Source organism: Nansenia antarctica (genome assembly GCF_963989245.1).
Source record: "Nansenia antarctica genome assembly, chromosome: 7".
Taxonomy (NCBI): domain Eukaryota; kingdom Metazoa; phylum Chordata; class Actinopteri; order Argentiniformes; family Microstomatidae; genus Nansenia; species Nansenia antarctica.
Genome location: NC_137677.1, coordinates 38,551,923 through 38,568,014, shown reverse-complemented (window position 1 = coordinate 38,568,014; position 16,092 = coordinate 38,551,923). Strand labels below are relative to the sequence as shown.

General features: G+C 43.0%; 2 protein-coding genes across 2 annotated transcripts in view; both read left to right on the top strand.

Annotated features, from left to right (window-relative positions):
* Positions 1–661: 661 nt before the first annotated feature.
* LOC308162585 (guanylate-binding protein 3-like) lies at positions 662–14,789 on the top strand (the record flags this gene model as incomplete). Its single annotated transcript, XM_080536730.1, has 11 exons — positions 662–833; positions 1,072–1,199; positions 1,367–1,476; positions 6,288–6,505; positions 6,941–7,183; positions 8,020–8,300; positions 8,452–8,664; positions 9,223–9,325; positions 9,775–10,063; positions 12,906–13,415; positions 14,495–14,789. 11 exons carry the CDS (start codon positions 662–664, stop codon positions 14,787–14,789), a joined length of 2,562 nt encoding a protein of 853 aa, XP_080392856.1.
* The window catches only part of glsb (glutaminase b), a gene marked incomplete at its 3' end in the record, with an annotated part of 40,203 nt that continues 38,839 nt past the window's right edge, over positions 14,729–16,092 (top strand). Inside the window, exon 1 of the mRNA XM_080536363.1 lies at positions 14,729–14,785. The remainder of the gene's footprint in view (positions 14,786–16,092) is intronic.

Here is a 16,092-nt window from a genome sequence, read left to right as displayed (position 1 = left end):
CCAGTCAGAGCTGCTTGTGTGACGTACGAAGCTTCGTTCGAGTAATCACGTGGTTTGCCAAAATCACACAGGTGTATCCAGATTCCAGCTCGCTAGTAAAAGCGTTCTGAAACCGAAAATGAAAGTATTCCACAAAGTAAGGCGTTGCCTAGACTTCATACTTTCACTTTTAGTGTTGAAGCCTATATATACTGCGCATCTGAGCTTCTGGACACATCCCCTCGATTCGGTTTCTACATTTACATTGTTTAGCAGACCCCTTAATCCAAAGCGATTTACAACAAATACATTTGACTAATCATCTATCCACCAGTCACAGGAGGAAAGAGTCATTTCTGCTTCGACTAGAAAAAGTCTAGAAAAAGAACTTTAACGTGAGTATTCCGTCCGTCCGATATACTTAGGCTACTCCCTATTTGGGGACAGCCTACAATTTGTTTACAATAACTTCATCAGAGACGCAGACATTGAACATTCACCTTCATTTTCATTATTCGGTTTGTGACGGGCTACTGATGTTTTTACGGATAAACACCCAGATATGAATAATTATCAAACCATTGTATAGAGGACTCGATCAATTCACGTTTATTTAGTCTTCGTAACATCTCCTATTAGGCTTATAGATCTTGCTGAGAGTTTCCAAACCATTATTATCGACATGGATTCACCGATGTGCCTCGTGGAGAACGCGGACGGCGAGCTGCGTGTGGTCCCGGAGGCCAAGCGGCACCTGGAGACCCTGACCCAGCCGGTGGTCGTGGTGGCGGTGGTCGGGCTGTACCGCACGGGCAAGTCTTATCTGATGAACAAACTGGCCGGGAAGAAACAAGGTGAGACAGCCTTTAGCCTACGTTTGTTTTGCACCTCAGTGCCCAATAGCCTATATATATATATATATATATATATATATATATATATATATATATATATATATATATATATATATATATATCATTATGTATTACCATTATTTCCACCAGTAGACCTATATTTAAATTAATAGTAGGCTATGAATTGATTAATAAATGAAAATAATTCATACAGAACATTTTTGAAATGTTGATTTAGGTTTTGCCCTGGGAGCCACCATCCAGTCCAAGACTAAGGGCATCTGGATGTGGTGTGTGCCTCACCCCAACAAACCTGACCACACTCTGGTGCTGCTGGACACGGAGGGGCTGGGGGACGTGGAGAAGGTGTGTGTGCGTGTGCGTCTGCGTGTGCGTGTGCGTGTGCGTGTGCGTGTGTGTGTGTGTGTGTGTGTGTGTGTGTGAGATTGTGGTCATGCTTTTTTGTCACTTGTTTTATGAGATACATTGTATTTGATCTGAGATCACTGATACAGCATCATTGCGTGTTCCAGGGAGATTCCAAGAACGATGGCTGGATCTTCTGCCTGGCCATCCTGCTGAGCAGCACCCTGGTCTACAACAGCCGAGGGACCATCGACAACCAGGCTGTGTTGAACCTGGAGTATCCTTTGGTCCAGGGTTCCCGCGCTGGTCTTAAAAAGCCTTAAAGTCTCAAATACAGCAATCCAACTTATAAGGCCTAAAAAGGACTAAAATTCCAGTTATTCTGTCTAAAAATGAGGTGCTAGGTCTTAAAAATGTGATCCTGCAAGGAAATCAGTCCGACCACATCTATTTACGTGGATATTAATCAAGCTGGAACCAAAAAAAATCCAATTCGCTTCCTTTTTTGTCTGTATGGCAGTGAAATCCCTAATTTCATCACCTTGAGGATGACAAAAAGCTATCATATGGTGTCGCGAATAGATCTAAAATTCTATTCAAAAAGGTCTAAAAAGGTCTTAAATGTGACTTGTTGAAACGTGTAGGAACCCTGTTGGTCTCATCATCAGTCGCTCATCTCCACTGATAGATGCTGTAGGTCACCCCCATGTTATGTTGGGACGGCCCAACCCAGTGAAAGTTGAGATACTTGATTACAGAGAGGGTTAGATTCGAGTTAAATGGACAGTTCAACCAAATACAAAATACATTTTCTTAAAAATGCTTCTAGTTAGTGGTTAGTGACAGTGCCCAGATAAACATAACTAAAGTGTAGTTTGAAATCTGTCCTTGTCCATAGGTACTCTGTTTAGTATAGAGGCCTTTATGTGCTATCTTATGTTATGTTTGTTTCACAAGGTTTCTTATGTCATTAGAAACATAGCATATATACGTTTGTTACATTTTCGTTGTGACCAGCAACACGCGAAACGATATGCTACACCTTTAAGATCAAACCCTGTGTGGATGTGGCTTTACTCATGGTAAGAGCGAGGGGAGGGGGGCGGGCAGCAGCATTTCTTGTAAGTCTCTCTGATGTTGAAACTGAAAGTGTTTCTAGATGAGATTAGATTCAACTTTATTGTCATTGCAGAGTACAAGTACCAGATAACAAAATGCAGTTTAGCATCTAACCAGAAGTGCAAATAGTGATATAAAACATGATATAACACATGATAAGGATAAGTGATAGGTACAGTAGGCAAGTATGGTAGTTAGAGGTACAGTTATGAGCTATGCACAGTTAAGGTAACTATGAACAGCATGGTCTATACAGATGTATAAATAGAGGCTATATCAAAAAGAGGTATGTACAATGCAGGGCTTAAAGTTCTCCGGCACGGTGCCGGATTTCCGGCGCGGGGGAATTTTGAGCAATAAAAAAAAAAAAAAAACATGCTATTTGTTTACATCGTAATTTAAAGAGTCATCTTCAGCAAAGAGACAGTTCCGCCTACCAATGGTATCACATTGCTCAAGCCAACCAACGACTTCTAGCCAATCGGAGGCAGAGTAGTGGGGCGGGCCTTAAGAAGTTTGAATGAGTGTAATGTTAGCTTGTAGAGACGTTCGCTTTTAGCAGCCCGCTATCTCGCTAACTTTAGTAAGAGTCTATTAAAATGGAAGCCAAGTTTCTTAGACATGGCGAAGACACAGCTATACTAGAACGAGGAGTAAGGAATAAATGGCGCTGGGCATGGATAGAGGAGAGTAGTGACGGGAAGCCTTATGGACGTGGTGCCTCAAACTGAGGGAGCCGGGTGCTTGTTTCTGTACGCCGTGCTCAAAGAAACTTGTCTAGTATATAGTATATATATATAGTATAGTATAGTATATAGTATAGTAGTGGGAAGAAGGTTATTGCTCGACATGCCTCAGATCCCGGTCACCAAGCTTCGGTTCGAGCGCTTGCTCATACAACAACCTTGCCGGGAGCGACGGCGACAGGTATCTTCAATGACCGACCGTGTTTGCGAGCAAAAGATCCGAGTGTGCGCGTTTATAGCTGAACATGATCTGTCTTTCACAATGGCTCAGCCACTCGTCGATTTGTGCAAGAAGCTATCAGAAGACAATAATGCACTGACAAAGCTGTCCGTTTCCAATCAGCACGCCAGCTATTTAAACACACATGGCCTTGCCCCGGAATTGAAAAAACGGCTGTGTGAAAAGCTTAAAAAAGCAACGTTTTCAATGAATATCGACGAAGCTACTAATCTTAACATGGACAAAATCCTCAATGTCCTTGTTCGATTTTTTTATGATGATCTGGCCAAAGTAACAACACAACACCTAGCCAGCAGGAAAGTAAACATCGCCAACTCGTCAGCCCTCATGCATGACTGGTCACTAGTCATCAGTATTCTACTTGATGGAGATCTATTGATCTATTGTTATAGTGATAGTGGCTTAATAAGTGATGCAATCAGTTTGGCCTTAAGTGATTTAATCAGTTTGTGACCCCCCCTCCCCAAGAAAATGTTTCAGGCACAGGATTTTTTCCCACTTTAAGCCCTGGGTATGTGCAAAGGTAGTATTTGTAAACAGCAGCAGTAGTGCAAAGGTTAATTGAGTGTGTGTGTGTGTGTGTGTGTGTGTGTGTGTGTGTGTGTGTGTGTGTGTGTGTGTGTGTGTGTGTGTGTGGTAGGAGGGGGGGGGTCGGGGGGGATTGTTTATCAGAGTGAGCAACAAGTTATTGGCACTGTCCACAGGCAGAACTGTTAACTGCGCCACAGAATTGGCACCTCTGTCCAGGAAGGAAAGGGAGGCCTTGGAGGTCTCATACATGGTATAATGATAATATTATGTTGTGGTCACATGGTAAGAGGGGAGGGGGGGGATTTCCTCAAGCTAGCAGCATTTATTGTAAGTCTCTGATGTTGAAACTGAAAGTGTTTCTACATATTATGATATATGCTGTTTTTAGCTGACACTTTTATCCAATGGGACTTACATTGCACAGTGACTGCATACATTTGTCAGTATATATGGTCCCAGTGGGAATCAAACCCACGACCTCTGTTGTTAGCACCATGCTCTACCAACTGAGCCACAGAGGACCAGTTAACAGTTTGTTACATCCCATTATACAAGTTTAAGAGACAGGGTTCACAAGTTTGTGAATTTCAGAAAAGAAAATCAAGGTCTTAAATGTTTTTGAAAATAGACATGGGTGAATGAGGGTGAATTCCCCTCTCTCTCTCCCAAAAAAAACATTATATATTTAAAAAATATATATATACTTAGCTCGTCAACTAGTAAATAAGTCTCTGTATTGCTTAACTTTACACATATTTCACAATATATCTTTTTGCTGTGCTGTGGTAGAGAAGGCAAGAGACCATCTAGTGTTCACACATTCAAGCCTCACTTTTTAATTGTTGTCTGTGAGCGGATAGTTCCTATTATATAAATTCTCATCTAGATCTGTCTCAAACTATGCCGTGTTGGATCCTTGAATTTGAGGGAATTGAGTCTTGAAAGTCCTTGAAATGTGCTTGAATTTGATGTTTCAGAAGGTGTGGGAACCCTTCCAATTCTTAGGCTTCAATTCCTTGACAGAGACAATTTGGACAAGTGACAATAGTTGTAAGAGACACATAAGACAAGAGACAAATGAACAACACACATAGTATATAAAATAAATAAAATAGAAATAATAGAAATAGCAGGAGTGTTGCACTCGGTGGCAGTGGGTGTAAGAGGTAGTATTCAGTTAAGTGACTGTGCACTTAAGGGTAGGTAGTCTGTGTGCATGGGGTCTGTTTAAGGGTAGGTAGTCTGTGTGCATGGGGTCTGTTTAAGGGTAGGTAGTCCGTGTACATGCTGTTTAAGGGTAGGTAGTCTGTGTACATGGGGTCTGTCTAAGGGTGGATTCTGTCCAGTCAAACTGAAAGTGAAACAATCGTAGCTTTATATAATGTGTTATTTGCAGACTGTTATACTCTACTACTCTTAAGGCCTTTGCACACCAATGCGTGCGTTTACGCCTGCGTATTTTTAATCCGTCATCCGGAAAAAAACTTTACGCACCGTTGCGTTTTTTTACGTTGCGAACTTTCAGGGTCTGTTGACCTGATTTCTCTCTCTCTCTCTCTCTCTCTCTCTCTCTCTCTCTCTCTCTCTCTCTCTCTCTCTCTCTCTCTCTCTCTCTCTCTCTCTCTCTCTGTCTCTGTCTCTGTCTCTGTCTCTGTCTCTGTCTCTCTGTCTCTCTCTCCTCTCTCTGTCTTAATGAATGAATGAATGAATGAATCTTTTATTTCGAACATGATTTAAAAGTAACAAAATAAAAACGAAAAACTAATAATGACCACTAGTCTAATCTTTCGTAATCAATACATACCATTCCCGATTCCAGTCTGCTCTCCAATACTCTGCCATATTCTGTCTTTATACTCTGAATCTCTGTAATCACGACTCTGTTTTTCATAAAGAGCTTTGTGCTCTGACACAAGTAGGATTAGCTTCTCGGAGGCCATCTCTTTCTCTTATCTAGTCTCACTTTACTTTGCCTCAGAGATGTGTGTCTCTCACTATTTACCTCAGAGATGTCTCTCACTGTTTACCTCAGTGTACATTCGTACGGTGGCCAGAGTTGGCCAGAGTTTTAAAAAAAAACTACTCTCAAAACGCTTTTGACGGACGCGAAAACGCAGAAAATCGAACCTGTTGCGTTTTTTTTTTGGACGGACGAATTATTACGGATTGGTGTGCAAGCGTGGTTGACACAACATGAGTTCTAATTAATTTTTTTAACGGACGTAAAAAACGCGTTGGTGTGCAAGGGCCTTTACTCTGGAAACTTTGTCTGACAAATGAGCCTCCTTCTTGGCACCAAGACATTTCTATAACAACAACATTCTAAAATTAATATAACTTTTGGTACTTTTTGAAAACGTTCAAACGGGTTCTCCAAATTGTGTAGCTGGTCTGAGCGGTCAGTAGCCTTGTAGCCTATACTCCTGTCCAACGATCCTCAACGTAGCCCAGGTATGTGACAGAGCTGACGGAGAAGATCAAGGTGAAGGCCCCCAGCGGAGCTTCATCCTCTGGAGATGAGGAGGAGGAGGAGGGAGCGGACGCCCAGTTTGTTCGGTTCTTCCCTAACTTTGTGTGGGCCGTGAGAGACTTCAGCCTGCAGCTCATCATCAACGGCAGAAACATCAATGCAGATGGATATCTGGAGCATGCTCTGGAACTCAAGAGAGGTGACATCCTTTCACACCCTGTAAACACATAACACTACCACAACAGGGGAGGCTGATGGAGGTAGAAATCCGAGGACTGTAATGCAAGAAATTGAATGAGAAATGGTATGAAACACATCCATGCATGGACGGATTATCCCGGCAAAGGAGAAATGCTCACTAACACAGATTTAAACAAATTTGTGAACACAATCTGAGAGAAATATGCCTTTTGTGTACATAGGAAAACGTCTTAGGTCTTTGATTTCAACTCGTGATTTTTTTTTTAGCAAAAACAAAAGTGTTCATATTTCATATGAAAAAGTGTTCATATGTTTGTTCAGTGTAATAGGAAAAGCACTACAGGAGAGTGATGTGACCATACCACGTTAATACTCCCAGCCTGACATGAATACTAACTGACATGAATACTAACTGACATGCTGGATCCTGCAGGTTGTGGCAAGAAGTACAACGACTACAACCTCCCCAGAGAGTGCATCAAGAACTACTTCCCCTCGCGGAAGTGTTTCGTGTTCCCGCCCCCCACCACTCCTGAGAACATGCCCATCCTGGAGACCCTGGACGAGAGGAAGCTCTGCCCAGCCTTCCAGACGGAGATGGAAGTCTTCTGTCATCACATATTCCAGGGGAGCAGGGTGAAAACCGTCAAAGGAGGGCAGCCAGTCACTGGGAGGAGTGAGTCAGATACCTGCACGGCAGCAACTTTATTACTTCATTCATGTGTTAAGTCAATGTGGGGAACATGCAGCATCTGGCCTGTAGAGGGAGCTACAGCACTGTGGTGGAGTGTGGGTGGTGGGATAATTTGGACTTGAGGAGTGAGTTTTATGAATGAATGAATGATCTTTATTGTCATTGTAACAGGTACAACGAAATTGAAATGCAAACCCTAGGTGCTAACAAACAAACACAGTCCTAAGATAATAAAATAAAATCAAGAATGAGACATAAATAGACATGAATAGGGGGGGATATAAATACAAATAGGGGGATAAGTGATCGGTAGACATCTGAGAATGTATCTATTATGTGAACTTCTATACTTATATACACTATATGGCCTATTCACAGGGGGGTATATAGCAGGGGGGGGTTAGCATGTAACTGTGTACTTTTATAAACATATGGACTAGTAGACTTATACAGTATATGACCCTTATCACAAGAATGTAAATATATTGCATTTTACCCTCTTAACCCGGTTACACCCACCACTCTAAACTAATGACACCACAGCCAGCCTCTGGTCCCAGTTCACCGGTCGTTCTGTCTCTCTCCCAGCCTTCTACTGAGGATTGAAGCAAACACATACTGTAAATGTTTACCTTTGGTAATGGGATAATTAGCGCCAGCATACACCAAATGATTCCACTACCCACACTCCACCACAGTCCTGCTACAGCTCCCCCTACAGGTCAGACGCTGCATGCTCCCCACAGTCAAGGATTGAAAAGCTATCATTATTTTAATATTGTTTGCGCCCCCCCCCCCCCCCCTTCTCTGACGTGCAGTGCTGAGCCACCTGGTGAAGACGTATGTGGAGACCATAGCGTCCGGTGCCGTGCCCTGTCTGGAGAACGCAGTGCTGGCCATGGCTCAGATAGAGAACCAGGCCGCTGTGGAGGAGGGCCTGAAGGTGTACCAGGGAGGCATGGAGCAGGTGATGGCTTCCTTCCCTGTGGACATGGACCAGATGTCACAGCACCACCGCCGCTCAGACGACCAGGCCACCAAAGAGTTCATGACCAGATCCTTCAAAGACGAAAACAGAGACTTCTGGAAGGCCCTGACAGTAAGAGAATGTGTCTGGCTAGCACGCACGCACTCACACACACACACACACACATGCTGTCGAACCCACAATGACTGAATCAAATGTATCATCAACAGCATAGTCGTCAAGTACTTTCTCGTAACTCTAAAAATGCTCTTGTCTCTTTCAGGAGGGCATTGCAAAGCTCCATGCTGAACTTCTCTTCAGGAATGAGGTGGCCTCAGAGAACAAGTGTAAGGATCTGCTGACCAAGCTGTCTGCTCCAGGGTTCAAGAAGATCAAGGAGGGGATCTACGCCACACCAGGGGGCTACGAGCTTTACCTTGGTGACCATGACAACATCGTGGCACAGTACCGCTCAGAGCCCAACAAAGGAGTCAGGGTAAGAACATGGTGTCTGGGTTTAACTTGAATAGTCACACAGATTTCTCACAGTCCTTCAGTAATTAATGGGTTATTAATGTGCAATTACTATGTGTGTACCAAGTACTTGGACAATACAAGATTTTTGTATTTCGATTTTGGGCCTTTTACAGATACAATTACCATATTATTACGAGAGGAATCCTTTCTAGCTCAAAATAATTTCTTGATTGGCCAGTTAGCTGTCTGTAAACAATTGATGGACTATGTAGGAAATAACTGAATGGAACAATCTGCAAGGATTTTTTTACCTACTTGCGTACATGCTTGCAGACCTGCGCAGCTCAGACAAACCTGCCCAGCTCAATCTCATTCTAAACCTCCTGCTTCATCATTTTAAGAATTTAAATTGCATTATATGATTACAAATATCACGTCCTAATTACAGAGTAGGGATATAAGTATAACTAGGGGTGTGCCAATCTGGTTATCACCATACCATGTCATTACCAAATGTATATTATTTCATTAATATGAAATGATACCAATGAAGATGAAGATGTATTGTGTTCTGTAGGCTGAGGAGGTCCTGGAGGTGTTCCTGAGAGAGAAGACTGCTGAGTCCAACTCCATCCTACAGGCCGACAAGAAACTGACTGAAAATCAGAAAAATATACAGAGTAAGCTATTTCCCTTTTATTCATATGATAATTTCAAATGATATAATTATATCAGCATTGTGTACAGTAGATCCATGACAGACTGCGTTCGAACCCGACCTTTTGTGTGTTGCAAGACTGTATAACCCCACTGAGCTAAAACCCATGCATTAGTTCCTCTAACAAGTCTAACTTCTCCTTGGATCAACCCAAGTTACATCTACAAATATCCCAACTGAGAGTGGAAAGATAGTTTATTGAGACTATGGTTAGACTGCTTCACTCCAAGGTTTTAAGCCCAGGGAAACTGCCAGATCACAAGTGTGATGATGTTGTTGGGGACATGTTCAAGAAGTCAAGAAGAAGTTAGTTTTAGTTTTTAGTTAAGTGGTTGTCTTCACCTTAATGTGAGAACATGAGTAGCCCAGTGAGTTTTCATATTCTCCTTCTCTTCCTTTGGGATCAACCAGAGGAGAGGAAGCGAACGGAGGTGCTGGAGCAGGAGAAGAAGGCTATGACGGAGAAACAGGCGGAGATGGAGCGCACCATGGAGGAAGACCGCCGGAGTCAGGAAGTGAGGATGAGGCAGATGGAGGAAAAGTTGAAGGCGGAGTTTGACCAGGAGCAGAGGGAATTCTCCAGGGCTATGGACAGCAAGATGCAGGAGCAGAAAGACCTCTTGGCGAAGGGCCACAAGGAGAAGGCTGACCTGTTGAAACAGGAGATCGATGAGCTCAAGAAGACCAACAGTGATGAGAAGTCAGGTTTCATGGCTACGATTCTCAAACCTGCAATGGAAATTGCAAGCTCCCTCGCAAACACTTATTTACAAGTCAAGATGCTGAGGGGCTTTAAGTGACTCTGTACTTCCATGTCAGGTTAGGCTAGTTTTCTTTGTTCACATGGTATAATAGCTAAAAGAGGCAATCCACTGTCTCCTCTCCCAATGTCCTCTAAATAAATGTACATTATGGTGTGACTCTGAAGCCTATAGTATGTGTGTTTAGTGCTGCCATATGGAGGCATCACATGTGTCCATGTAGCAATGTCATTTATTGTTTTTCTTTAGATATGAATAATCGTTTTAAAATAATAATTAATTATATTGTGATGCATGGCAAGCCAATGTATGGGTGTGAAACCACACAATTCATTAGTGTTTCTCTTCCTCAGTTTCACCCTTTTTATGTCAATAAACGTGATGGGAGGTGTTTAGATCTGTCTAGCTATACGTAGCAATTATATATCTATCTGTCTGATTTTGAGTCATATTGGGGAAATCAGCCCGCTCGATCTGATCCTGGATAGCAAAGAATAATCTTTCTGATTCAGATTAAAAGTTCTGAACAGCTGGGCCCTCTTAATCATAAAAAGAAGCATTGATACAAGGCAGACACCCCCCAGTCTGTTCTTTTGACCTCAGATCAGTTTAATCAAACACACACATGACACATCAGTAGGCTGTGTTCACCAGCAGAGGGCGGTATGGAATAACATGAGCATAGGCCGATCTCAATAAGGTCTGAACACAAACCAGTTTGGGACCAGGATCAGACATGCTAGGAATTATATTTATAGTAGATATTAATATTCAGAGCCACACACAAACATGGTGCCACTCACTACATCTGCCTGCTGTCAAACAAGACAACATCCTCGTAGATTTCATATCATAACAGCAGTGATTCAGTCTCAGAAACAGAACTCAGTACTGATGTGAAGTCAGCGCAGTGGACGACTTCACCTCATCCTCCAGCAGTCTACAGGAGAGACTGAAGGAGCCTTCCTGACCAGCATCCCCCTGACGGTTCTAGACCCTAACTTTAACCAAACCCTTAATCCTAACCACATTTTCAACCAGTTTTGTAATTCAACATCGGTTTGCTGGGCAGGCGTGTCCCCATTATAGTCTGATATAATCCATTCTCACGCCTATGTGAGTACATTTCTTTTATTAGGATAAAACCCCTTGAGATGTGCCATCTCGTTTTCGAGGGGGTCCTAAACATAACACTACATAATACATAATAATCTACATGTACAATACACATTACATAATAACAGCAGAAACAATAAGAGACACAACTATGGCAAAACACAGACAGACAAAAGACAACCAACAACTCACATTGCCAATTGAAAACATTGAAAACATCACAACCATAACAAGGCCAAAATGGATAACAGAACAAGGGAAGGCGGATCCGATCTATATACCACAATATACATACTACACTTTACAATAAACTTAATACAGCTGAATATTATAATACGTGTAAATGGTGACAATTTCAAAGGAAACAAGAACAGTCAGTCAAAAGGTAAGAGGACAGTGCATGCTTAAAACTACCAAAAGATGTGATGGATCTATGTATGGACTGGGAGATACGTTTTGACTTGAGTTGATTACATAACGTAGCTATAATTACTGGAAAATTACTGAAAAAACTACAAAAAGGTAGGCTAGTTGTATAACCCACATACGTATATCTATAAGCAGAGAGAGAGGGTTAACAACACTTATAGCTTGGACAGATGTTCACAAAATGACGTGCATCTGCCGACGATTTCTACAATCCAGTGCATTATTTAACTTAACATGAAGTACGGTGTACAACTGATCTTACCTGTCAACATCGGGATTTGAAAATAATGAACATTGTCCAGCGTCCCATCCTGGGCCGTCCCACCACCCCTACCACTGACTGTCCTCATAGGATACCCCTTACATTTAGACAAGGGTACACACAGTCAATCCTAACATCACCACTAGCAACCATAGGATACCCCTTACATTTAGACAAGGGTACACACAGTCAATCCTAACATCACCACTAGCAACCATAGGATACCCCTTACATTTAGACAAGGGTACACACAGTCAATACTAAAATCACCACTAGGCAACTATACCCCTTACATTTAGACAAGGGTACACACAGTCAATCCTAACATCACCACTAGCAACCATAGGATACCCCTTACATTTAGACAAGGGGACACACAGTCAATCCTAAAATCACCACTAAGCAACCACCTGCTTGTGCAACAAGAATTGGGTTAACTAGTTCCTACATTAAGTGACTACAGGTGGTCAGAATCAGATACCCGGTTGAAAGTGAAATACTTTGAACATCCCTGCATTTATATACATGAAAACACAAAAGGGCATATCAATTCAGCACATTTATTTATACATTACTTGACACCATGATGTAGATTGTGCGCATGCGCCAACGTCTACAAATCTTCACTGTTTCAGACAAATCTGGCGCCGTGTAGCCTATGCTTTAGAGTGGGGACAATAAAAAGGCGGGGACAATAAAAAGAAAATCAAACGAGAAAACCTCTGACACAGACAAGGAGAAGGTGCAACCGCGAGATGGTTCAGCCGCAGTGGGCATAGTGGAGGCAACAACCCTCAACCAACTTGTGAAACTCGGCCTGAACATGAAAAATCCCGTGCTAAAGTGAAACCGCGCAGTGTGTCAGTCAGAGGCCCAGTGTGTTGAGTTAGAGCTCCCAGTGTGTCAGTCAGAGGCCCAGTGTGTCAGTCAGAGGCCCAGTGTGTTAAGTCAGAGCTCCCAGTGTGTTCAGTCAGAGGCCCAGTGTGTCAGTCAGAGGCCCAGTGTGTCAGTCAGAGGCCCAGTGTGTCAGTCAGAGCTCCCAGTGTGTCAGTCAGAGCTCCCAGTGTGTCAGTCAGAGGCCCAGTGTGTCAGTCAGAGGCCCAGTGTGTCAGTCAGAGCTCCCAGTGTGTCAGTCAGAGCTCCCAGTGTGTCAGTCAGAGGCCCAGTGTGTCAGTCAGAGGCCCAGTGTGTCAGTCAGAGCTCCCAGTGTGTCAGTCAGAGCTCCCAGTGTGTCAGTCAGAGGCCCAGTGTGTCAGTCAGAGGCCCAGTGTGTCAGTCAGAGGCCCAGTGTGTCAGTCAGAGGTCCAGTGTGTCAGTCAGAGGCCCAGTGTGTCAGAGGCCCAGTGTGTCAGTCAGAGGCCCAGTGTGTCAGAGGCCCAGTGTGTCAGAGGCCCAGTGTGTCAGAGGCCCAGTGTGGCAGAGGCCCAGTGTGGCTCCGAGGCTCTGAGTGCTCCGAATTTACAAACGACCAGAGAGCACCAAGCGTTCGCTCTGGCGCTCTCAGAGCGAATTTACTAACGCCGCCATTGATTACAGCGGACAGTATTTGGCAGGCGGACATAATCTGGCATGACAGTATCTCTGTAGGCGGAATCATGTGATATGGGCTATGGAATGTATCTACATTCTAGGAAAGGCGTCACTGTCTGTCCACACATACATGCGGCTACATGCAATCACTCAATGTACTTCAGTGAGTGTACATTTTTCCACATATCCTGAGCGCTGTCTCTCCTCGCCATGGTGTCAAGCGAGAAGCGACCGACCATTCGTTGAAGGAAATGATGCAAGATATGATCAGGGTTGCCAGATGGGATTGACAATTTCCAGCCTAATCACAGTCTAAAAACCGCTAAATCCACCAAAAACCAGCTCAAATCCAATATTGGCAGAAAACCGCTAATTACTATTGGGCAGGTGCCCATATTCTGCCCCTAAACTGTATGTCTGTTGCCAATGAGGTTTGTAAAATAATAAATAAAAATTAAAAAATTAAAAAACTGCACATTGTATGTAGCTAATAGGGTGTGTGTTTTAACTTCACCCATTTCGTAACTTTCAGGCACTGACATTTTGATACCGTCTAAATGCTATTTATCCAGCCCAACCCGCCCCAAAAATGCTTTTTTCAGCCCAGTGTGATCAAAAGTAGCCCATTCGGCGGTAACCCGCCCCACCTGGCAACCCTGGATATGATCGAAACAAGACCTGGCCAACCAAAGAGAGGGACATAAATACGCCCCAACAAAATTCAACCAATAGGATCAGTTGAAGGGGGCGTGAGTGCGGGATTATAATTCACTGTGCGCCACCGGGGGAAGCACAGTGAGTCACCGCCCTCCCTGGATGTGACCGTGGAACAGTGACTCGCCTGCTACAATCTTACAATTTCGGCTTTAAGTTATCGAGATAGAAAAATTCGCCTCTATTTGCTCGACAGGATTGAAATGTTACAGTTTAGGTTTTCGATAGTGCTGAAGGAGTTGTCTCAATCCAACCTAAAGCGTCCTTTAACAGGTATTTCAAGGAATAAAGCGTCATTGTCAACCTCATGCTGCTCCAGGACAGCCTCTGTTGATGTGAAAGGCGGCTCCAAATTGAAGTCTCTCCTCCATGGGGGTGTCCACCACCGCCCTCTGCTGCGCTGCTCCCAGCCCGGGACAACCAGGTTTTATTGCACGAAGACCGAAGGTCTGGAGGTGACCAACCAGGGGAAGAAGGATGAGGCCAGCAAAGATGAGGCCAGCCTTAAAGATGAAGCCATTAAAGATGAGGCCAGCAGCAAAGTAGAGGCCAGCAGCAAAGATGAGGCCAGCAGCAAAGATGAGGCCAGCACAGATGAGGCGTCAGAGAAGTGAGTGACACACACACGCACATACCTAATACTAGGCCATGTTCCAGCAGCCTACTTAACAGTTTCATATATTATTATATTTTGCCATGATGAACTTTACCTTGGCTAGTCTGCAATTGTATTTGTGTCGAATCAACCCGAGTCCCGTTGTTTACATTCTTTTTTTTTCTGATAATATGTAGATAATATATATATGATAATATGTAGATAATATATATATGATAATATGTAGATAATATATATATATATATGATAATATGTAGATTATATATATGATAATATGTAGATGATATATATATGATAATATATATATATATGATAATATGTAGATAATATATATATATGATAATATGTAGATAATATATATATGATAATATGTAGATAATATATATATATATATTTATATATGATAATATGTAGATAATATATATATATATGATAATATGTAGGCCTTTTGGTGCCATTCCTCAATGACAGTCTATCATTCAACAGTCATCAAAATCGGTGGTACCTATCCCATGATTTCTAGAATTGACTTTAAAGTGATCTCTGTTTTGTTACCTAAGTGACATTGTTGCCGTTGTTGTAGCCTATATAGGCTAATACTGCAGCGAAGACGAAACATTTAGAAATTAATTATTAAATGGCCATCCACGTTAACTACGTTGTTAGTGTTGCAGTCTTGTCGAGGCCACTGCAAGGGCATGCGTTTCCCCAGGAGAGAGAGAGGGGAGTGGTACTGGAGCTGTTCTCGCATGGCCCCAGTCCCAGATTCACCTGCGACTTGTTTGTTTTAGAGCTGTTGGTAATCTCCTAATCTCGTAAATTGTCACTCCTTGTCGTAAACAAACAGCATGGCCGATAGGCCTGTTTCGGTTTTTATGCCAAACAGTGAAATATCAGCTCAATGTTTTTTCTAGGCAAACACAACAGTACACGAGTCACATGCGCATCTGTTGACGCACACACACACACACCCACACCCACACACACACACACACACACACACACACACACACACACACACACACACACACACACACACACACACACACACACACACACACACACACACACACAAGGAGCCTATTAGAAGGAGGAATTAACTCGTCGTTGAGATGCCTATACCCCCCATGTCATGTCAGCTATGACTCACGAGTTAAGTGTGTGTCTGGGTGTGGCAGTGTTTTGAGCAGTTTTAGCATGATTTATATTGTCATACGGCATGTGTTAATGATATTGACCCAAGGTGTTAAAAGCTGGGATGTAGTCGAGGGGTATCCTATCCACCTTGTACAACAGGGTAC